At 56.9% G+C, this 23,509-nt stretch overlaps 2 protein-coding genes across 6 annotated transcripts in view; both read left to right on the top strand.

Annotated features, from left to right (window-relative positions):
- MTMR11 (myotubularin related protein 11) overlaps positions 1 to 8,859 on the top strand; it is a 36,254-nt gene extending 27,395 nt beyond the window's left edge. For all 5 annotated transcript variants that reach the window (XM_075906984.1, XM_075906988.1, XM_075906986.1 and 2 more), the window contains 4 exons: positions 1,840 to 2,010; positions 2,553 to 2,792; positions 3,221 to 3,499; positions 5,804 to 8,859. In XM_075906984.1, coding sequence (XP_075763099.1) covers positions 1,840 to 2,010; positions 2,553 to 2,792; positions 3,221 to 3,499; positions 5,804 to 5,878 — 765 coding nt within the window. In that variant the 3' untranslated portion in view covers positions 5,879 to 8,859. The remainder of the gene's footprint in view (positions 1 to 1,839; positions 2,011 to 2,552; positions 2,793 to 3,220; positions 3,500 to 5,803) is intronic.
- A 2,994-nt stretch (positions 8,860 to 11,853) lies between these two features.
- Positions 11,854 to 21,532, top strand: SF3B4 (splicing factor 3b subunit 4). The gene is made up of 6 exons (XM_075907129.1): positions 11,854 to 12,013; positions 13,303 to 13,431; positions 15,085 to 15,627; positions 17,700 to 17,894; positions 19,385 to 19,558; positions 21,051 to 21,532. Exons 1-6 carry the CDS (start codon positions 11,980 to 11,982, stop codon positions 21,230 to 21,232), a joined length of 1,257 nt encoding a protein of 418 aa, XP_075763244.1. The 5' UTR covers positions 11,854 to 11,979; the 3' UTR covers positions 21,233 to 21,532.
- The last annotated feature ends 1,977 nt before the right edge of the window (positions 21,533 to 23,509 follow it).

Genomic DNA, 23,509 nt, shown 5'->3' with positions numbered 1-23,509 from the left:
GAGCCACGATTGCGTAATCTCCAGCAACCCGCTAGCGAGAGATTTTTGAATGCCAATTGTAAACTGAGGCTCTGGCGACTCTCGCACTCGGTTCCGAAACAGACCCTGCGTTCCGGGGGTTGGGAAAAGGCAGCTGAGTGGCTCTTTCACGTCCCCGGGTTGGCAGGTCGGATGTGCTGCCGTTCACTCTGGCAGGCTTTGTCACTTGTCGGTTAACTCGACCTTCTCCGGCGGAAGCAGAGCCGCAGGCCAGGGATAAAACGTCTCCGAGGGGGAGCCCTGTTAGTCTGTACCTGCAAAAACGAGGAGTCGTCCTTTGGCACCTTAGTCCACCAGATTCATTAGGAAGAGGCAGGAGGGTGGACATTAAGACCCAGCGGTGCCCCAAATTTTCAGGCACCCTACGCAGCAGCATGTTCTGCGTATGGGTAAGGACGGCTCTGGCTGGGTGTGGGGAGAGGCAAAGGGGGAGCAATTAGTGGGCGGCCCAGTAGCTGGGAAGGTTCGCGGGTGGCTCGGTGGGGATCGGAGTCAGAACCAAAGAAGCCCAAACCCAAGCAACCCCTCTGGGCTTTGTGCAATGGGTACGCCCACATCTCGAATACTGTGTACAGATGTGGTCTCCTCACCTCAAAAAAGATCTCGTGGCATTAGAAAAGGTTCAGAAAAGGGCAACTAAAATGATTAGGGGTTTGGAACGGGTCCCTAAAGAGACTTTCCACCTTAGAAAAGAGGAGACTGAGGGAGGGATATGATAGAGGTATTTAAAATCATGAGTGGTGTGGAGAGGGCGAATAAAGAAAAGTTCTGTATTCGTTCTCATAATAGAAGAACTAGAGGGCACCAAATGAAATGAATGGGTAGCAGGTTTACAACTAATAAAAGAAAGTTCTTCTTCACAGAGCGCACAGTCAACCTGTGGAACTCCTTGCCAGAGGGGGGCTGTGAAGGCTAGGACTAGAACAGAGTTTAAAAAGAGCTAGAGAAATTCATGGAGGTTAGGTCCCTAAAAAACTATTAGCCAGGGGGTAAGGAACGGTGCCCCTGGCCTCTGTTTATCAAAAGCTGGAGATGGATGGCAGGAGACAAATCACTTGATCATTGTCTTCGATCCACCCTTTCTAGGGCACCTGGCGCTGGCCACTGTTGGCAGACGGGATACTGGGCTAGATGGACCTTTGGTCTGACCCAGTGTGGCCGTTCTTATGTTCTTATTTGCTGGGAACAGGACCAGTGTTAGAACAGTCCCTGGACTCAGGTTCTATTGCTCGGGGGGGGCCTCTGCTGGACAGTCTGTGCATGACACTGGTCCTGACCTGCCTGGGTTACAGCTGTTGGAGCAGCTGTTTGGAGCCTTTAAATCGGATTGTTTGGCTTCTTGCTGAAAGACGCATTAGATCAGCAGCCAGACAACGGGCTGGGTGGAGGAATCGCTGGGTAACGTTCGGGGGAGATGGGCTCTGGGTAGCTGGGTCCATTTTCCCACTCTGCCATCGGCTCCTCCTCTACCGCGGTTCCTCGTGCGATAAAGGACCTACCCTGCTTCACGGAGATCCCAGAGGAAAAACGCGTTGGAGAGACAAGGTGCCTGGATGCTATAGACATGGGGGGCCCAGATGGTGTCTCCCATGTGGGGGCAGAGCCTGAGCTCAGATCTCCAGGCAGGTTGTTCAAGCTGCCCCGGTCCCTCACAGTGTTGACATTATTTCCTTTCTGGGTAAATCTCGGCAGCGTTACTGTGGGTTGTTTCAGGACCTGCTCTGTCCCACCCCAGAGTTGGCTGCATTTTGCTGTCCCCCAGGGAGGTGTGATTTTTTTTTTCCTCTCTCTCTCTTACAGTCACCAGTGTTTCTGCTTTTTCTGGATTGCACGTGGCAGCTGTTGCAACAGTTCCCAGCAGCCTTTGAGTTCACAGAGACGTACCTGGTGGCCCTTCACGACAGTAGCTACATCCCCTTCTTCAGCACTTTCCTATTTAACTGCCAGTGGGAGAGAGATCGGAGGAATCGGGTGAGTCTAGCATGGAACCTCCCAGCTACAGTGAAATGTGAGACTGCTCCTAGCACTGTCCTGCAGTGGGCGGAGGAGGGGGCAGTCTGGCACAGTGGTTAGTGCAAAGCCTGGGCGTGAGCACTCCTTGGCTCTGTTCCTAGCTGGAAGAGCAAAGCCTGGCCTACAAGAGTAGCTGCGGGGGAAGGACTCCTAGGTTCTGTTCCCAGCTCTGGGAGGAAGCACACCCTAGTGGTTAGAGCAGATGGCTGGGCAAGCAGATTCCTGCCATTCCTGGCTCACTGCCTGACCTCGGGCAAGTCAACGCGTGTGTGTGTGCCTCAGTTTCCCCCCCCATAGGACAGGGCTTACGATTCTCTCCCTCTTCTGTGAAGCACTTTGAGATCCTCCATGCATAAAATTCTCTTTAAGGGGCCTGTCCCTGGCCCAGCCTCGGCAGGGTAGGGGGTGCAGCTTCTCTGCGGGGGACGGGTGAAGGCACATGGATGTGCACTCGTTGCGTCTTTTGGAGACACCCCTCACGCTCTCCGTCTGTCCCCCAGCACCAGGCCTCCAACCAGATCTACGCGCCCGTCAACGGCTGGCGGGAACCCCCATCCCTGGAGATCCTGCAGGAGGGTGACCGCCTGGCGAAGGAGGGTGGGGGCTGCCGCTTGCCCAGCCTCTGGGACTGGGCACTGCGCTACACCCCCCAGCAGAGGGCGCGGTTCAGGAATCCCGCCTATGTCGGGCACAGCACCAGCGTTCCCAACGGCAGCTCTGCCCCACTAGGGGGCGACAAGGTGAGTGCGCCAGGCTGCAAACACCGGGGGGCCCGCTAGGAGTGAGCGGGGAGCGTCGCCTAGTGGTCACGCCATGGTGCCGCAAGAGTCAGCCCAGCTGGGTCATCGCCTTTCAGAGCCTCAGTTGACTCTTTCTGTGTCACTAGTGGAGCTGGTGATAGAACCCAGGAGTCCTGTGCCCTGCCCCGCCCCGCTCTGCCCTGGCTCTGACTGCTAGACTGCGCTCCCCTCCCAGAGCTGGCAGTAGGATCCAGGACTCCGGAAGCCCAGTCCTCCCCTCTAGCCCCCAGTCCACACTCTCCCCTCCTAGGCCGTCCAGTACCCTGCAGTGGCTAAGGCACGTTCTCCATCTCACAGCTGGGTCTTACTGTCCTCGGTCCCTCCCGCCCCCTTGCCGGCCCTCCCATCCCCCTCCTCTCTCTCTCCAGCTGGAACCTGCTTTGTCCAGGAATGGGGCCGTGTACCTGTGGACCAAGGGGGCCCTCTCGCCGCAGACCCACCTCTTCCCCTGGAAGAACGGCTCGCTTTCCAAAAAGGGCTGGCGACGGGCTCAGTCCTCAGAGAGCCTCGGTGAGCAGGAGCGGCCCTTGAGGCGCAAATCCAGCAGCTGCCCCTTTCAGCCTGAAGGGCTCCTACTCCCTGCGTCTGCGGGGCCCCTGATCCGGCTCTGGAGGAGGTGCTACCTGCGCGGGAGCCAGGAAGTGCAGGTAATGCTGGCAGACCGGGGCTGTGGGGTGAAGGCTCTGAGCTGAGTCTTTGTGTGCCTCATAATTCTCTGTAGGGCGGGGGGTAGTCTAATGGCTAGAGCACTGGCCTGCAACTCGGGAAGCCTGGGTTTTGGTCCTAGCTCTGCCACTGACTCTCTGGGTGACCTTGGGCAAGTCATCTAGTTTCTGTGTCTCTTTCGTGGAAATGGAGATCGTTTTGCCTTGCTTCACAGGAGGTTGTGAGGATGAATCCGTTAGTGGTTCTGTGGGGTTAGACACTTCGGTGCTGGTTAAATCTATAGATTCATAGCAAAAGACCTCTCTGTCGATTCTGGGCAGTGGGACGGGCCTAGGATAGTAAGGCAGAGACTGTGTATCCCTTGTAGGTGCCAGTATTAACCCCCCCCCCCCCCCCCCCCCCCCCCGCCGGGTGCAGCGGGGTAAAGTGAGTCAGCGGCAATAGATCCCAGGAGATCACATTCTCATATTTAGTACCTGGTAGGTGCTGTACAAACATAATAGAGAGAGTCCCTGTAGAACAGAGCTAGGCCCGGGGTAAAGGCTGGTGCTTAAGCTCCAGAGAGGATGGGGGCGAAACTACCCAAACATCTCTCCCTGTAAGGAGCCCTGTGTGGAAACCCCTGGCAGGAGGGACCCATTAATGAGCTTCTGCTGATGCCCTGTCACTGAGGGTACGTCTACACTACATGCCTCTGTCGGCAGAGGCATGTAGATTTGTTTATTCAGCAAAGGTAAATGAAGCCGCGATTTAAATGATTGCGGCTTCATTTACATTTACGTGGCTGCCGCGCTGAGCCGACAAACAGCTGATCAGCTGTTTGTCGGCTCGCCGCTAGTCTGGACGTTCCCCCTGTCGACATCAAAGCCCTTTGTCGGCAGCCCCGGTAAACCTCATTCCACATGCTGACAAAGGGCTTTGATGTCGACAGGGGGAACGTCCAGACTAGCGGCGAGCCGACAAACAGCTGATCAGCTGTTTGTCGGCTCAGCGCGGCAGCCATGTAAATGTAAATGAAGCCGCGATCATTTAAATCGCGGCTTCATTTACCTTTGCCTACAACCCTAATCTACATGCCTCTGCCGACAGAGGCATGTAGTGTAGACACAGCCTTAGTTTCCTTCCCCAGACTGTGATTAGAAGCAGACTTCCCCCACTCAGCCTCCGGGAAGCATGCGCTGGCCATTAGCGAACGGCTGAGTTGCTCCCTCTTCCAGCTCGTCCTGCCTCGTTCACTCCGAGCCGCAAAATTTTCCCCAGCCACAGGTGTTAGAGGGTAGCTGTAGGTTTTAGTCTGTTTGGGAAAGGCCTGCAGCTGGAGGGGCATTGGCTGAGCTGGGAGTATGTGGGGATAGTGGGGTGTTGGTGGATCTTCACCAAGTACGGACCAGGCCCCATATGAAGAGAGATTAAAAAGACTTGGACTTTTCAGTTTAGAAAAGAGGAAACTAAGGGGAGGGGGGATTAGAAGGGCAACAAAAATGTGATTAGGGATTTGGAACTGGTCCGATATGAAGAGAGATTAAAGAGACTTGGACTTTTCATCTTAGAAGAGAGGAAACTAAGGGGGGATAGGAGAGAGGTCTATACAATCATGACTGGTGTGGAAACAGTGAATAAGGAAAAGTTATTTACCTGTCCCCATAATGAGCTAGGGATCACCAAATGAAATGAATATGGAGCAGGTTGCAAACAAACAAAAGGAAGTTTTTCTTCATCCAGTGCACAGTCAACCTGTGGAACTCCTCGCCAGAGGATATGGTAAAGCCCAGGACTTGATGGGAGTCCAAAAAAGAATTCGATAACTGTATGGAGGTTTGGTCCATCGATGCTTATTAGCCAGGCTGGGTAGGAATGGGTGATGGGGCGGATCACGATGCCCTGTTCTGTTCACTCCTCCTGGGGTACCTGGCATGGGCCGCTGTCAGCAGACAGGACACTGGGCTAGATGGACTTTGGTCTGAGCCAGTGTGGCCGTTCGTACGTATACACAGGCCAGGGCCGCGAGCAGAGCTGTGTTACCCGCCCGGGTTGTTACAGCCGGGGCTGTTGGGTCAGGACGCAGAGCTGTGGGGGAAGGGAAGTTAGTCGTGTCTCCCACACCCTTGTGCTCGACTTGTGTTTCACTGGGGCGCCGAGTCTCTCCCCCGCCTGGTCGCCGGTGCTAGCGTGCGCCGCTCGTGCACAGAGCCTGCGTGTCGGCTAACGCCAGGCCCCCGGTGAGGACTCGGCCAGACCTTCCCCAGCGCCGAGCCGCCCTGACTGTCTCCGCCTCTCCCCCGCAGCACGGCCTCTTTGCCTCCACGCTCGCTGAACTCACGGAGGAGCTGGGCCGGCTACGCCAGCGGCTGGGCGACTAGCACACCCCCGGGGCGACTCATCGCGGCGACAGACCGGGGCGCTGGTGGACGTGCAGACCCTCCCTTCACTGTCCTGCTGCAGCATCATGCGGAGCTGGGAGGGAACCCCGGGCAGAACGAGATCTGTCCGCCGGGCCAGCGGATGGGCAGCCTGGGACTGGTGCGAACAGCTTCAACGGGACCCTGCTGTCTCCCCTGATACTGAAGCTGCCTCTTCTTCTGCAGCAGCAAGAGAGGGAACCGGGCAGCCCCGTTCACCTCCCGGGCTTGCACCCAGCGTGCTGGATGCTCAGCTCGCTCCCAAGGGCTACCTGTCGCACTGCTCCCGGGCCCAGAGCCCCCACGCAGCCTGCTCATGCTGGGTGTTTGGCCGGGGTGCGGCTCAGCTCTGGGTGGGAACCCAACGATCCAGCGTGCTGCTCGGCAAAGCCAATCACGTCGGGTTTTGCTACGGCCGGGCGGGGGGCGGGCACGTTTGTCTCCAGCCGTAAGGAGGGGGCGGACGTGCCGGGCCGTGGGTGTGCACTGCTGCGCATTTGGAGTCGCGTCTCTGCTCTCTGATCTTCCGCGCCCCTTCACCCGCCTTGCTTCCCTGATGCAACACCGTCCAGTGGTCCTGGCTCCTCTATGCTCTTTCAGCCAAATACTGATGCGGCGGGGACCCCTCCCACCCCCGGAAGCAGATCCTGCCATGTCAGAGGGGCAGCATGTGGGTCGGAGAGGTTCAAGAGACCACTCTCCATGCTCCCGCCCCATCCTCTGGATTATTGCTGGCCTCCCATCTCCAGTCATGCAGTTGCAGCTCTGCAAAGCTATAAACACCCTGCCTGGCTTTTCCAAGCCACCCTTTTAAATGAGGGGGAAAAAACTGGATCTCTTTCAGAAGGGGGGAGGGAAAAGGGGGAGCAGGGGGACCCCCTCCTCAGTGGGTTGCTGGGAGCAGCCAGGGTCCCCCAGCACGAGCTCCTTTCTCCGGGCCGGTCTGTAGTGCTCTCTGACGCTCCGAGCCGACGGGGGAGAGCCGTCCCGTCGGCTTAGCAAGGCCGTTTCCACGGGAGGTGATGGCCGTGCCGCAGGGAGAGGCTCTCCTGCCAGCACAGCGCTGTCTGCCCGGCGGGGTAAGGGCCAGTCCGTCGGCTGCACGTGGAATGGGGCTGGTCTTTGGCGTGGCGAGGCACGTCCCAGCGATGGGGGCGTTCTGTGCACGTGTTTTCTAAGCCTGGGCCTTCCGGTCTCCACTGGAGAGCCCCTGGAGAACGAGAGCGGGGGGGATCTGGAGCCAGGCCCCTCTCCACCAGTCCTCCAGGCAGCGGGGAAGTTGCGGGTGCACGGGCCGGCGGGCGGTAGTTGCACTTCGCTTGTGAACAAGCATTTCCCAAGTGTGGTCCCAGGAGCTTCTGTCCTGCCCCGAGCGAAGGCAAATTTCCTCTCGGCCCTTTGGGCCAAACCACTCCGCGTCTCCCAGTTTGACACAAGCTGAGGGAGTGATGGGTGGAGGGGAGGGAACCTTTAATAGCTGCCATCCTGGCAGACCGAGGTATGGTTGTCCCCCTAAATTGTTACCACCCACTGGCTGCAACTGACCCATCCTTCCCTCAGAGACAAACGCCCGTTACATGAGCATCCGGCTGCCCCAGCTACCATCACCTTTCCTGCTTCGTGGCTCCCCTCTTGGTTGGTGCAGTGAAGGATGAACAGGTCTGGGAGACTGAATTTCATTTCCACCTTTCCCCGTGCTCCTTCTAGCCCAGGGCTGAGACGCTGTGGATGTTTTGGGGGTGTGGAGCAGCTTGCTTGGGTTGCACCCATCTTGGAGACCTTCAGTGTCCATAGCTATCCCGCTAGCATCTCTCTTGAGCTTGGTGGGGAGCGAAAGCTAAAGGCCGGCCGGCCCCGTCCCAGGCTGCTGCTGGCCTTAAACTGGGGCTGCCGTTCCCTTTGTACGTTAAATCTGCATCGCAACTTTAATGCTGCGCCTTTCAGGGACCCGCGCTTGCAAGCGGAACTCCAGGCCTGAATCACAGCTCTGTCATCCGCTACGCCTTCCATATACTGCAGCCTTCTTGAGGGGAGGAGGGGGAAAGCAGGATTCAGAACCCAATCGTCTCCCTCCCCAGGCTGCAGAAGTCGTATCCAATTAGTCAATTTCACCAGCTGGGCACAAGTATTAGCATCAATCGGAGACTTTTCCCCTGGCTCCAGCAGGCATTGCATTCAGGCCCATGCCAAGGGTAGTGAAGGAAACCCTTTGATGGGAGACTTTAATCATCGTTAAGGAACCTACAGATGCCCGACGGCAGTAGCCCGATGGCCTCATGCCGCTTATTAGCGGCGTATCTGGAGATGGGTGGTGTTTACACAGTTCTTGTATGCTACTTCTTTTCTGCCCCGAGAGCCAAGTGCCTGCTTTGTATATCTGTCCAATGTGGCATAACAGATTATTTTTATTGGCGTTTATTATATACTCTCTTGGGGCAATATTGGACTTATGGGTACATATGTATGGTTTTGTTTAAAATTTTTATATATTTTTTTAAAAGCCCTGGCTATCAAATTAGGAACCCACAGGAAATGGGTTTAGTGTCTAAGCTCAAGTGTTTTATGACAAAACCGGCTGATACATCTATGTGGGAGCCTGTGTGTGTTTCTCTCTCACACCCACACCCAGAGGGACTGGAAGCCGCCAAGTTCCTGAGTGGATTAGAACAGGCGTAGGGCTGCGCTGTTATCCAAGATAGCATGGGGAGATGTGCTGGCATGGCTAAAAGTAGCAGTGGACAGGCACACTGGCTTCAGAGCAAGCTGCACAAGATCTGGGTAAGTACTTGCATTGCTAGCTCATGCCACCACATGACCTTGGAAATATTTAGCCATGCAAGTGCAGGTATGTCTAACCCATGGGCTGTGTCTAGACTGCATCCCTTTTCCGGAAAAGGGATGCAAATTAGACACATCGCAATTGCAAATGAAGCAGGGATTTAAATCCCCCCCACTTCATTTGCATAAACATGGCTGCTGCTTTTTTCCAGCTCGGAGCTTTGCTGGAAAAAAGCGCCAGTCTAGACGGGGATCTTTTGGAAAATAAAGCCTTTTCCAAAAGATCCCTTATCCCTCTTAAAATAAGGGATCTTTTGGAAAAGGCTTTATTTTCCGAAAGATCCCCGTCTAGACTGGCGCTTTTTTCCCCGCAAAGCTCCGAGCCAGAAAAAAGCGGCAGCCCTGTTTATGCAAATGAAGTGGGGGGGATTTAAATCCCCGCTTCATTTGCAATTGCGATGTGTCTAATTTTCATCCCCTTTATGGAAAAGGGATGCAGTCTAGACAGAGCCATGCAGTAATCACGCCTAGAATTGCAGTATAGACATCACCCATGCATGCAGAGAGTCCAGTCCAGCTGTGGTAAAGGAAATTGGTACAGTTGTCTGCAAAGTTTGGAATTGTTGGCATGAGAATCCTAGAACTTCAGACCTTTCAAGTGCCTGGGAAAGAACTGTCACCCCTATCTGAGGAGCATAAAGAGAGCACTTCCTTCAGAGCAGGCTCATTTCTTTTTACGCGCAAGATTTCAAGATGATGAGATTTCCTTTGCACACTCCTGTGTGGCTCCTTTTCCTGCTGGTTATTCCTTTCTAAGAATTTGGGGGTTTTGCTCATTTTTTATATGTATATCTTAGCACTAACAGCACATATACATAGTACTATTTTCAGAAGAAAATTAGGATAACTCAGCAGATCACACATTCCCTGTGACATGAGGCATGAGTTAAGTGGAAATCCAAATAAGGGCATTTTTTTTTCTATTTTGTATATTTTTGTAGTGATGTTTCTATTTAAGGATTCATTAAAGTTCAGTATTTTTTAAATGCAGAGTGGCGGTCTGTGCATTGAATTGTATGCTCTAATTAAACTCAGATACCAGAATCATGGGGTGACATTCTCTTCTCTGTCTTCTGAAGGAGGCCAGATTAGATTAAGCTAATGGCCTTTTGTGCTTTTAAAATCTATTAACCTAAGAGTTCAGATCATCTACTGCAAATTAATCAGCCCTTATAAGGTGCTTTGTAGCAGTAGATTGCCAAGCATTTCACAAAGGAGGTGACGATGATCCCTATTTTACAGATGGGGAAACTGAGGTACTATTGAGGCAGGGACTTGCCTACGGTCACCCTGCAAGCCGATTGTTGAGCCAGGAATAGAATCTAATTTTCTCCAATCATTGTTCGAGACTCTCTCACTTTACCCAAAGCAGGGTAGTCCAGCTGGGCTGAGGCAGGAGGGGGGAGGGGGCTATTTGCACCTCTACCAATCACATTGCTGTGTGCCTCGGTTTCCCCATATGCACAATGGGAATAATGATAGTGACCTTCTTAGGTAAAACAGGGGAAGCCATTACATCCCCAAAAGCAGTCAGATCCTTCCTCTAAAAGGCCAGACACCCCACAGGTGTAAGGAATTATGCCATCAAGGTGCAGGAAGTACATAACCGGCTGTGTTGGGCTCTGCAGGACAATAAAGCATCATGGCGTAGCTGACTCCAGCCCACACTCAAAGGCTATGTCTACACTGGTGCGATCTTGCACCAGAGAAATGCAAATGAGGCTAAGCGTAGAATATCACCGAGCTTCATTTGCCTATCTAATGAGCTGCCATTTTGCGGAAGAGGCTCTTGCGCCAGAAGGAGCTGTCTACACTGCCCCTTCTTGCGCAAGAAAAACCCTCTTGCTCAGTGCTTTTTTGCGCAAGAAGGGGCAGTGTAGACAGCTCTTTCTGGCACAAGAGCCTCTTCTGCAAAAATGGCAGCTCATTAGATAGGCAAATGAGGCTCGGCGATAGTCCATGCTTAGCCTCATTTGCATAGCTCTGGCGTAAGATCGTGCCAGTGTAGACATAGCCAAGGAGGCTGGGTCTGTGCGTCTCTCTCCCAGAGCCTGGGCCGAGGGGCCAGAGCCGGACTAAGGGGTGGGCGAGCCGGGCAGCTGCTCGGGCGCCAACTGATGGAGGGCGCTTGACGGCAGTTGTACAGGGCGTGTAGCGTCCCTTATAGCTGCCATCAGGCACCGTGCACCCAGCTCCCCCCCACATCCCAGTGGCGCTGGCCAGCAGCGCCCTTCCCCCCACAGCCACGGGGCCCTGCACGGCCAGGCAGCGCATGCGCCGTGGGCCCCAGGCTGCGCGCCAGTGGCCATGGCCGGACAGCGCATGCACCGTGCGCACTGGGGCGGGCCCACACAGGCGCCATGCGCTCTGGGGCGGTGCCACGCACCCGGGCCTGGGGTGCCGAAATGGCTCGGGCCGGCCCTGCGAGGGGCACAGATCTTCTACCGCTGGGTGTTTAGTTTTTCTCTCATGCGTCTCCAGCTGGGACTAGAGGCCTTGGGAAGTCCAGACAACTGCCCCAGTGCCCACAGGCCCCCAGCGTTGCCAGGTTTTTGCCTGGACTGTCTGCTATTCGGGCCCCCTGTTCAGTAAAAGCAGCAGACAGCACCGGACATGAGAAATGTCTGGTGCTTCCTTTGGATGGACGTGGGGTGGGGGTGGGGGTGGGGGCGGGGGTGGGGGTGCAGTGTGGGGCCATTTAAAGGCGCAGTACCCCCTTTTTTTCTCAACTTTGGTCAAGAGATTTTTTTCCTGGTGTTTTTTTTGGGGGGGGGGGGGGGGTATTTGTTAATTCATCTGGCACCCCTAGGCCCCGCCCCCTGTGCCTGCATTGGGAATAGGGGGCGGGGTCAAGCAGCAGGCGCCCCCCCCCAGCAAGGGGGGGTGCTCTGCGGGGAGGGGGCATCCCCTACAACGGGTGCAGAGGGCCGTGGAGCGGCTAGTGGCACTTTACGTCATGACACGTCACCACAAGGGTCCTAGCCCTGGGGGACCAGGGTGGGGATGAAGAAGAAGGGACCCAGCGAGCCACTTCCGCCCAAAGGGAACATGGCCCCCTAGGGGCCTGCCCGGCCGACTTCCGCCCTTAGCCGTCATGGCTCCCCGGCCACTTCCGGCCTCGTCCAAGATGGCCGCCACGTTCACTGCCCCGTTTCAGCCGCGGTGGCCGGAAGTGGGAGGGTGAAAGGGCGGAAGTCGGCGGGGGAGGCGGGAGCGCGTTCGAGATGGCGGCGGGGCCCATCTCCGAGAGGAACCAGGGTAAATGGCGGCGGCCTCCGACCCCCTCGCCCCCCCCCCCCCGCCACGAGGGGCTGGGCCCGATCCTGCCCCCACAGCCAGAAGGGGGGGGCTGGGTTCCAGCCGGGGGGGCGGGTCCTGCTCCCACAGCCCGGGGGGGGGGCTGATCCTCAGCCTGGGGGGGCCTGATCCTGCCCCTGGTGCTGGCTGGGTTCCAGTGGGGGGGGCCAATCTTCCCCTCCCAGCTGGAGGGGGGGCTGGGACCTCCCCCCAAAAGCGGGGGGAGGGGGCTGGGTCTGAGCCTGCAGGGGAGCCCGATCCGCCCCTCCCCCCCCACCAGAAAAGCTGGGCGGGGTGGGGCTGAGTCCCAGCTCGGGGGGGGGGGGGGTCTCGATCCTCTCCTCAAAAATGAGCGGGGATGGGGCTGTGCCCCAGCTGGGGGGAGGCGACCTCCCCCCCCAAAAGCCAGAGGGAATGGGGCGTGTCCTAGCTTGGGGGGGCCACGCATCCCACTAAAAGTGAGAGGGGTGGGGGCGCTAGATTCGGTTCCTCTGCTTTGCATGTGATTTCTGTCAGTTCGTTTTTTGTGGGGGGTGGCGGGAGCTGTGGGTTCTCACTCTGCAACCCTGGGCAGATCTTCCCTCCTCTCTCTGCCTCAGTTTCCTCCATAAAATAAATACCTTGGGGTGGGGGTGAGATTTTAGTTTGATCTGAAGTATCGACTTTGTGTTGCCTTGGCAATGGGAGGGGATCATGGTCAGCAGCGTCATTAGGTATGGTTTGAGGGTGTTACTGTACAAACGTGATTTAAGGGGAGTTGCTTCCTTGCACGCAACAAGGGGAGGCAGTGTAGCCTACCTGCTAGAGCACTGGCCTGGCCCTTGAGACACCTGAGTTCTATTCTTGGCTCTGTTGGGTGATCTTGAGCTGCTTCTTCTCACTGCCTCAGTCTCCCCATCTGTATTATGGGGCTGATGATGCTGACCTCCTTTGCAAAGTGCTGTGAGAGCTACTGAAGGACTAGCTAAAAGTTAGGGATTAGCACCTCTTTGGTGCATGTCTGCACTTCAAGCACGGGTTTTAATCCTCTGGCTTATTGGGTGTATAATACTCCAGAGGAGTGTGTTTCATTAGGGGTCAAATCTTGTGCTGTTGAAGTGGAGGCAAGTTTTGCTTTTGACTTAGTGGGCTCAAGCTTGATACAGAGCTCCTCTCTTCTGAGGGGGGAGTTCCTAACTCCTCTGAAATAGCAACGAGATTCCTCTTCAGAGCCATGTAACCCAGAACCGTCTCCTCTTCCCCCTCTCAAGATGCTACCGTGTACGTTGGTGGCCTGGACGAGAAGGTCAGCGAGCCGCTGCTATGGGAACTCTTCCTGCAGGCGGGACCAGTGGTCAATACTCACATGCCCAAAGATCGAGTCACAGGTCAACATCAAGGTAAGGCGCTGTCGGGGCCTTTCAAAGATGTGTGTCTGCAAAATAACGCATAGATCCGAATCCTCGTGGTGCCTGGTGCTGTACAAACACTGACCAGCCCGTCCCCAGGCCTGAGCTTATAATTTAAATCATTCTTCTGGGTTTCAGTTTACTCCATGCGTATGTTGCCACTGGTTCTAGGACACAGCACGGACCACATCTCATTTTCATATTGTCTCACTCCAGTTAAAAACATATGAACGGCCATACTGGGTCAGACCCCAAAGGTCCATCTAGCCCAGTGTCCTGTCTGCTGACAGTGGCCACTACCAGATGCCTCAGAGGAAGGGATTACAACAGGTAATCCTCATGTGATACCTCCCCTGTCACCCACCTCCAGAGAAACAGAGGGTAGGGATACCATTTCTACCCTTCCTGGCTAATAGCCATTGATGAACCTAACCTCCATGAATCCATCTAGCTCTTTTTTGAGCCCTGTTAAAGTCCTAGCTTTCACCACATCCTCTGGCAAGGAGTTCCACAGGTTAACTGTGTGCCGAGTGAAGAAAAACTTCCTTTTGTTTGTTTTAAACCTGCTGCCTATTCATTTCATTTGGTGATCCCTAGTTCTTATATTGTGGGAATAAGTAAATAACTTTTCCTTATTCACTTTTTCCATGGCCAGTCATAATTTTATAGAACTCTCTCATATCCCCCCTTAGTCTCCTCTCTTCTAAGATGAAAAGTCCAAGTCTTTTTAATCTCTCTTCATATCGGACCCTTTCCAAATCCCTACTCACATTCTTGTTGCCCTCCTAATCGGTTGCGTTACTTTGAAGAGTAGACGCGTGTTCTGGGCTCCGTTACTTTTTAACCCAGTTTCAGTGGAGACTTGAGGCTTGTCTACAATTGAAAGAGGCTGGAGCAGCTTTGCTGGCAAACTCTCCCAGTGGGAGAGACTGCATATAACAGAATTTTGTAGTTCCCTACATAGAATAAGTTATAGCAACTAAAGGACTTGCTGGTATCATATGTACATGTAGATCTTTGCTGACCCAGCTTTGCCATGTCGGCATGTGATTATTTCACACTCCCAGGCAACATAGCAATGCTAGAAAAACTTCCGAAGTGTAGGCCAGCCAGTAGTGAAACTGGTACAGATCCCTCTTTGGAGACTCAGAGCCGTTTAAATCTTTAGCTTGCAGCTGTGAGCTATGGGTGTTAAACCCGGTTCATCAATTGAACTTGATGAGTGTTCACGCGTGCAGCTGCACTAGTTTAAATAAATCAGTTGCAAAATGGCACCTTTAGATCGGTGCTACTTCATGGCTAGATCAGGCTTCAGAGGCCAAGGGCACGAGAAATCAATAGATGCAGGTGAGGGAGAAAGATGATCTGAATTGCAACGGAGTGGAGACGTAGACCGAGGTGGTTCCGGACACTAGATGACGCAGTGAGAGTTCTGTCTGCAGGGGGACAGTTGGCCTCCTCCGTCATTCCAGCCAGTTGTAGATGATTGAGGAGAGAGATTATTTCAGGGAGAGCTGTAGAGGAGAAGACTCTTGCGTCCACAGTGAAGAAACAAAGGAGGCCTGAGATCAAGCAAGGGGATGGAGTGGGAGGCTGGAGTGTGCCTGGCAGTAAAGGGCTCTGTTGTGGGGGGGTGTGTTTCAGGCTATGGGTTCGTGGAATTCCTCAGCGAGGAAGATGCCGATTACGCCATTAAAATCATGAACATGATCAAGCTGTATGGGAAGCCAATCCGCGTGAACAAAGCCTCCGCCCACAACAAGAACCTGGACGTGGGGGCCAACATCTTCATCGGCAACCTGGACCCGGAGATCGACGAGAAGCTGCTGTACGACACCTTCAGCGCCTTCGGGGTCATCCTGCAGACCCCCAAGATCATGCGGGACCCCGACACGGGCAACTCCAAGGGCTACGCGTTCATCAATTTCGCCAGCTTTGATGCCTCCGACGCAGCCATCGAGGCCATGAACGGACAGTACCTGTGCAACAGGCCCATCACCGTTTCTTACGCCTTCAAGAAGGATTCCAAAGGCGAGCGGCACGGCTCCGCTGCGGAGCGGCTGCTAGCCGCCCAGAACCCCCTCTCGCAGGCAGACCGGCCCCATCAGCTGTTTGCAGATGCCCCTCCTCCTCCGTCGGTGCCGACTCCTGTCGTCACGTCCTTGGGGCCCGGAGTGAACCCTGCAGGTGAGCACCTTCTGGGCAGCGCTCTTGGTGCTTGTAGGGAGCTCTGGCTGCAGGTTTCCAAAGGCAAGAGCAGGGCTGGGGAACCCTTTTTGGGTCGGGGGCCACGGACCCATAGAAAAATCAGTCGAGGGGCAGCACACAAATGAGAAGCAAAAAAACCAAGCAAACCGAGACCTTCAGCGACCTGGCCCCCAAGTGAGAAGGAGAGAAAAGCCTTCTCAGATGTGGCCCTCAACTTAGAAGCGGGGGGGGTGGGTACTCCCCAGCCCCATGGGGGAGTGAGACAAGTGGATTTCGAAGCTCGGGGTTGGGGCCAAAAATGAGGGGTTCAGTGTGGAGGCGGGAGCAGGCTGGGAATGAGGATGCAGAGCCTGGGCAGGAGGAAGAGTGTAGCAGTGGGGTGTAGCGTATGGATGGGAGGAAGGTGCAGAAGGGGGCTGGGGTGAGAGGTAGGGTTAGGGATGTGGAAGGTTAGCCGGTTAGCCAGTAAGGTAGAAGATAGGAAATCGCGCTTGCATTTGCATATCTTCTCCCGGTTCTTTTTGTGGAAGAGGCTTTGCTGATATTTGGCCCCGTGTAGACACGGCCAAATGTCAGAAATCCCCCCCCCCCTTCGCAAGACCCTGTAAACCTTGATTTGTGAGGAACAAGGGGTCTTGCAAAAGAGGGTTTTTTCCAACATTTGGCTCCGTCTACACGGGGCTACATCAGCAAAACCTCTTCCGCGAAAAGAGCTGGAAGAAGATATGCAAATGCGAGTGTGATTTGCGTGTCTTCTTCTGAAAAAACAAACCAACCCAGCAGTGTAGCCGTAGCCTAAGTATCACTCTCAACAGGTGACACTTACTGGTCCTGGTTCCCTGGTGGGGCCTGGAGCAGTTTTCCGCTTCCTACAGGCACGGGATGCTCCTGCCCCAGGGATGAAAATGGGTTTGTTGAGGTAAACGTGTAACCGCTGCAATGTTCAGCAGTTTACCCACAGCGGGGGAAGGGGTTTGCGGGTAACTCTGCAGGTTTCCTGAGGAGCCCAGGCTCAGCCGTTAACCGCCCACACCTTTACGCGGTCCTGTCCCTGGCACCTAATTGGCGCAGCTTCTGGGGGAGGGGCACAGGAGTGTGTGTGCTGTGTGCGCTTTGCAGGGAAGCGCTCCCTGCAGGCACCATCCATCCTCCCCCGGCTGCTCCCATTGGCCGCGATTCCCGGCTGCTCCCATTGGCCGCGATTCCCGGCTGCTCCCATTGGCCGCGATTCCCGGCTGCTCCCATTGGCCGCGATTCCCGCCTGTAGAAGCGACGGGGGCTGGTGCCTGCAGGGAGCATTTTCCTTCAGAGAGCGGAGCCGCTTCCTCCCCTGCCAGGCAGAGCCCAAGGCTTGCTTTGATTGATCCCTGGAGCAGCTTGACACCCACGGCCGCCCTCCGCCCACGTGTCTGGAACACCAGCTCTGGCTCGGAGCGGCTGGAGGAATCCAGCCTCGCGGGCTAGATCAAGGCAAACGGTGGGCCAGCTCCGTAGATTCCCCACCGCTGGACTAGAGGGATCCTTCATCTGACATCTAGGGGGCGCTGTGCTGCAGAGTGTGCGGGCGACTGGCAGGGGGCGCTCTAGTCTGCATTCATGACTGATCTGCACAGCTGCAAACTGCTGCCACCCCGTGAACTGTTTCCGTGGGGCGCCTGCCGGCTGGTGGCAGCTCTCCCCGGCACGGGCGAGAGGAAAGGCGGCCATGAGTCCCGGGGGCTTCCGCTCTCTGACCTACTCAGGCGGTCTGCAGGGAGCAGGCGTGCCAGCTGGAGCGGGGAGGAGCGTGGGGACTCCCTGGTCTTATCTCCCTGACTGGCTGCCTGGCCCCGTCGGGCTGCAGCTTCCCTGTCTGACGTGAGGGGCGTGACTGTCCACGCAGGGTGTGGCCGGGTTATTTAGAGACCTCGGGGCAGAAAGCTCTGGAGAACCTTGGCTTCATGTGCCGGGGGACCGTGTGGCTCCTCGTTAGGGCCGCTAGTGCGTTCTAGTCCCCCCGCCCCCGTGGCTTGTTGGTGCTGACCTCTTCCTCGCTGACTTTTCGTTTTCAGGCCTCCCGCCCCCAGGGTCGTTTCCTCCGCCGGTGCCGCCGCCTGGAGCAATGCCCCCAGGAATGCCGCCTGCCATGCCACCTCCGCCCATGCCACCCGGTGCAGGTGCCCCGGGTCCCCCTACAGGGGGCAGTCCCAGTGGCGGGCACCCTCCTCACCCACATCCTTTCGCACCTGGCGGGATGCATCATCCAGGTAAGCATTGGAGAGTCATGTGGCCTAGTGCCCGGAGCACTGGCCTGGGATTTGGGCAAACGGGGAGGGCTATTCCTGGCTCTCCTGTTGGGTGATCTTGTAATGGCCCTACTCAGTGCCTCAGTTTCTCTCTCCGTAAAATGGGCTGATCTCTGCTGTGAGCTCTAATGCTATGTACCAGGTAAGTACTAAAGATGCTTATGCGCTCTCTGCGGTCTGTTCTTCTGAATGCCGCCCTGCCTTGTTCTAGAGTGGGGACCAGACAGATATCGAAACCCGGGGGAAGCGATTTAAACCAGCGTGATTTATCATAGATCGTTGTTTCTAAATCACTTGAAAGCGACAGAGTGAAATCAGTGACTTAAACCAAGCCGAGGCGTTATCAGTTTATGCAATTGCAACTTTACATTCAAACCTATGGCCTGAATTAGAAATGCTCTTTGTTATGCCATCACCAGCACTGGTAGAAGGGGGTTTACAAAATGACCCGCCCAGATGTTAAAAATGAAGGCTCTGGTTCTGCAAGCGTTTAAGCAGGCGCCTAACTTCCTCCCTGGAATAGTTCTGTTGACTCCATTGGGGCCGCTTTAAACCTACGCGCACGCTCAAGTGTTTGCAGGATTGGGGCTAACATGGAATTTTTAATTAAAAAAAAAACCAAAACACCAAACCTGGCGTAAAATCTTTGTCCCGTCAAAGGAAAACGGCTTCGGTGTTCAGACTGAAAAGCGACCCTGGCCCGTTCCGGCACAGCCGCTAGTGTATAGAGCAGGGATCCGGCCCACGGCTGCCTTGTCGGAACCCTTAGGTAGAAAGCAGCTCACGTTTTAAAAAGCCAGCTGCTCTCTGCTCTGGACGGCTGGGGAGAGTGGCAGGAGTCTTTGCATGCTTCCCTCTGACCCCCGCCAGCAAAATCTCTGAGCTCTCCTTAGCTAGTTTCCAGCCAATAGGACCGGAGAAATTTTGCAGGGGGCAAAGGCAGCGTGGAAAGCCTCCCTCCTCTCCATGACAGAGCCCGGAGCGGAGCCAAAGGTCCATCTAGCCCTGTCTTCCAGCAGTGGCTAGTGCCACATACCCCCAGAGGGAGTGAACAGATCAGGGAATTGAGTGATCCGTCCCCGGTCACCCATTCCCAGCTTGTGGTAGAGGCTCGGGACACCGCCCTTGCCCACCCTGGCTAATAGCCATGGATAGACCTAGCCTCCATGAATAACCCTGTTCTTTTTTGAACCCTGTGAAAGTCCTGGCCTTCGCACCATCCTCTGGCGAGGAGTTCCACAGGTTGACTATGCATTGCATGGAGAAAATCTTCCTTTGGTTTGTTTTAAACCTGCTTCCTCTTCATTTCATTGGGTGAGCCCTAGTTCTGTTGTCCAAGCCCTGGCTGCCCCCAGGTCACTGAGATCCTGCTCGTGTGTCACAACTTGGCTTCTAATCTGTTGCTGTGAAAGTGGGAGCGGGTCTAAAAAACGTCTTGTGCTTTTCCCTAGGGATGTCACCCATGCAGGTGCATCACGGACCGCCCGGGATGGGCCAGCATCATCACCCGGGGCCACCAGGGGCAGGAGGCCCGCCCCCGCCCCGCCCGCCCCATGGCATGCCCCACCCCGGACCACCCCCCTTGGGCATGCCGCCCAGAGGGCCCCATTTTGGGTCCCCCATGGGTAAGTGGAAGCCTGCGAGATGGAGTGTCGTGTGCCAGAGCGGGCACCGTCTGCAGTCAAGGGGCTAATGCCAGCGCAGGCCTGGGGCAGCTTTGAGCTATAGGGGGCGGAGGAAGAGGGTGGTACTGAGGCCTGAAATGGTGCCTGGTGATGTCACAGCCTTGGGGCAGGATCAGAGGCTGGGGGTCAGGACTCCTGGCTCTGCTGCTGCCTCGTGTGTCCTTGGCAGCCGCTCACGTCGTCTGCCTGCCTTCCCTCGCGGTCGGGGGACACGTCGTCTGCCTGCCTTCCCTCGCGGTCGGGGGACGCGTCGTCTGCCTGCCTTCCCTCGCGGTCGGGGGACGCGTCGTCTGCCTGCCTTCCCTCGCGGTCGGGGGACGCGTCTTCTGCCTGCCTTCCCTCGCGGTCGGGGGACGCGTCGTCTGCCTGCCTTCCCTCGCGGTCGGGGGACGCGTCGTCTGCCTGCCTTCCCTCGCGGTCGGGGGACGCGTCGTCTGCCTGCCTTCCCTCGCGGTCGGGGGACGCGTCGTCTGCCTGCCTTCCCTCGCGGTCGGGGGACGCGTCGTCTGCCTGCCTTCCCTCGCGGTCGGGGGACGCGTCGTCCGCCTGCCTTCCCTCGCGGTCGGGGGACGCGTCGTCCGCCTGCCTTCCCTCGCGGTCGGGGGACGCGTCGTCCGCCTGCCTTCCCTCGCGGTCGGGGGACGCGTCGTCCGCCTGCCTTCCCTCGCGGTCGGGGGACGCGTCGTCTGCCTGCCTTCCCTCGCGGTCGGGGGACGCGTCGTCTGCCTGCCTTCCCTCGCGGTCGGGGGACGCGTCGTCTGCCTGCCTTCCCTCGCGGTCGGGGGACGCGTCGTCTGCCTGCCTTCCCTCGCGGTCGGGGGACGCGTCGTCTGCCTGCCTTCCCTCGCGGTCGGGGGACGCGTCGTCCGCCTGCCTTCCCTCGCGGTCGGGGGACGCGTCGTCCGCCTGCCTTCCCTCGCGGTCGGGGGACGCGTCGTCTGCCTGCCTTCCCTCGCGGTCGGGGGACGCGTCGTCTGCCTGCCTTCCCTCGCGGTCGGGGGACGCGTCGTCTGCCTGCCTTCCCTCGCGGTCGGGGGACGCGTCGTCTGCCTGCCTTCCCTCGCGGTCGGGGGACACACGTTTCCTTGGCGATTCTCCCTCAAAACGTTAACTGGTTACAGTCTGTCGGGTTGACCGGCCTGCTGGCTGTCCGGGGGCGGGGGGGGCTGTCCAGTTTGTCCAGGCTGGCACGGCGCCTGCTTTGCCCCTAGCCGCCTCCTTTCCATGACCAGTTGGCTCCCCCGACACCTGCGCCCTGCTCCGGGGGAGGGGAGGGCCCCAGTTGCTGCCCCGCCAGACTCACTGGCCGAGGATCCTGGCTCTGAGCAGCCTCTTGGCTTGAAAATCCCTTTGGGGCCCATGGGGCCTGAAATCTCTCCCGCAAGAGCCCCTCCTCAGCGGGGGCCTCATGTCGCTACGTCTGTCCCTGCAGGTCACCCGGGCCCCATGCCCCACCACGGCATGCGCGGGCCGCCTCCACTGATGCCTCCCCACGGCTACAGCGGCCCGCCCCGCCCGCCGCCCTACGGCTACCAGCGCGTGCCTCTGCCGCCTCGTCCTGCCCAGAGACCCCCGGTGCCGCCTCGTGGCCCCCTGAGGGGACCCCTCCCCTAAATGCAGCCGCACCGGGACCCGGCCAGAAGAAACACCTTCCTGCTGCGCATTCCTCTCTCTCCTACCTTGGATTTTGGTTTCTTTTTGGACTAACATTCCTGACAACAGGAAGCAGATCAGAGCCACCCCCGCCTCGCTGCCCATGTGACCGCCCCCCCGTTCCCTTCGCAGTGTTACTTTTATGTTCCCTCTCCCCACGCTTGTCTCCGTTTCAAGCAGACCAACGTGGTTTTAATGAGATTTATTTTCTATGTGAACCCGACCGAGATTGACCGTTTCCAAATAAACCTCTTGGGCGTCGCTCTCTGCGGCGGGAATGGCTTTTTTCTCCAGACACCGTGCGGCCTGCCAGCCCCTGCCCCACCCCCGGGGGAGTCGACCGGGCTGGCGTTCTTTGGCTCCCGGCAGCTTGTGCCATTGAGCCTCAGGCATGTTGAGAATCCTGCCTCTGCGGCGTCCCTGAAGGGAAGTTAAAGGGCTGGCAGCCGTGGGCCCGCCGGCGTCCTCCGTGCTGCTTGGCCAAGGCAGCTCAAAGCGGTGCCCATGTTTGGCTGTCAGGTGCGGCTCTGCAAGCGTTCCTCAGCCGGCCGGCTGCCTGGGCTGGCCCGGGCTCCTCCCGAGCCGAGCGGGTGATGGCTTCAGTCCCTACCACGGTCTCATTGGACCCTCTGGTGAGCGTAAGAGTTGGGGCAGAGCCCACAAATGCACGAGCCCCCCGTCCCCTCCCAAGGTGGGGCTGGAGTGTGAGCGCCTGCTTCTCCGCTGAGGGGGAGGCCCTGAGCCTCGTTTCCTCAGAGGTGCGTGCTGAGTTAAGTTTGAGTGGTGGCAGGGGCAGGGTTCTTCTCCCCTTGGGAGGAGCGAGGGGTTTGGGTTTTGTTTGTGTGGCTCCTGGCTGATTTTCCTGTGGGTCCGGGGCCTCTGGCTGAAGAGAGTTCTCCACCCTGGGCTAAAGAGTTGAATATTCTCGCAGCTGAGGGGAGCCAAGGTGGCACCAAAGGCAAATGTGGTTGGTGCACGTTCCTGAGAGAACTTTCCCTGCGCCGGGCTGCCTCTTCCCTTGGGGGAGCGAGGCCAACGGTCCGTCTTGCCCAGTGTCTGCTCCTTGCACGGTGGCTGGGCCAGACCTGTCAGAGTTGAACAGAGCACTGCCCTGTATCCGCTGATCCGGCCCGTCGGCCAGGCCCCACTTCTGCCTGGCGGAGGCTCGCACACCCCGAGCGTTTCTTCTCCCTTAAGCGACTCCGGCTTGGTTGAGTACAGGCAAAGGAGGAGAGAAATTGAGGGTGTTCACAAGAGCTGGTTGGGAGCTGGAGTTGCTGTTCCATGGTCGATTCTGACTTTTTGAAACAAATCAATCTGGTTGGGAAGGAAAAGCCCAAATTCCACAGAAATGAAATCCCCCCCCCCCCCCCAAAATATCATTTGGGCCCATGAAAATCTCTTGCTAGGGGGGAAGTGTGCTGGCTTGGTCTGTTATAGTAAAACATTTCAGTATCCTACTCTGAGATAGATTAAAGAGTTTAGGCACCAGAAAACTTCCAACCAGAATTAGGCAAAGTACCGTCCAAAAGAACCCGCTCCCTTTTTCCGCATCAAAAAACCGTGGTCAAAATTAGGGATGTTAGATAGCAGCCCCGTCCCAGGGAGCCCCCTGACTCCCCACGCTGCTGCCTCAGAGAGCGGGGCAGCACAGTGGGCTGGCAGCCGGAAGCCGGTCCACGGAGGGAGCCGGCTTAAAAACTGGCTCACTGTGCAAACTGGCTCCTGCCTGCTGTGTGGCTCTGCTGCCTCTGATACAGAGGCAGCAGCGTGAGGTGGCAGCAGCCCCTGTCCGTGGGGGGTCCTGATAGAGGCAGCAGTGTATGGCGGAGGTGCGGGGAGGAAGTGGCACCTACTCCTACCTCCCCCCTGTGGAGAGGGGAAGGCAGGTCCATGGAGCTGGCTTAAAAAACGCTCCCCTCGTTCTCGGTGCTGCTGCCTCAGGAGGGTGGGGGAAGGCAGGCGGGATCCGGAGCTTGTGGGGAGCCAGCTTAAAGCAGGCTCCTCGCGGACACCAGCTCCTGCTTCCCCTCGCTTACTGCCTCTGATACAGAGGCACCAAGGGGGAGGGGAGAAATGCATCTAGTGGACAGGATGTGCCCAGGCTTATCAGTTAATCGTGTAGTCGTTACACATTGACATCCCTAGTTGAAATCCGTATGTCCCTCCGAGACCATTAGGAAACGCTGGTGTTTTTCCCAAAGGAAAGCTGTTCCTTCCCCATTTTTGGCCCACTCT

This window comes from Pelodiscus sinensis, chromosome 24 (genome assembly GCF_049634645.1).
Source record: "Pelodiscus sinensis isolate JC-2024 chromosome 24, ASM4963464v1, whole genome shotgun sequence".
NCBI lineage: Eukaryota > Metazoa > Chordata > Testudines > Trionychidae > Pelodiscus > Pelodiscus sinensis.
This window is presented reverse-complemented; position numbering and strand designations above follow the sequence as displayed.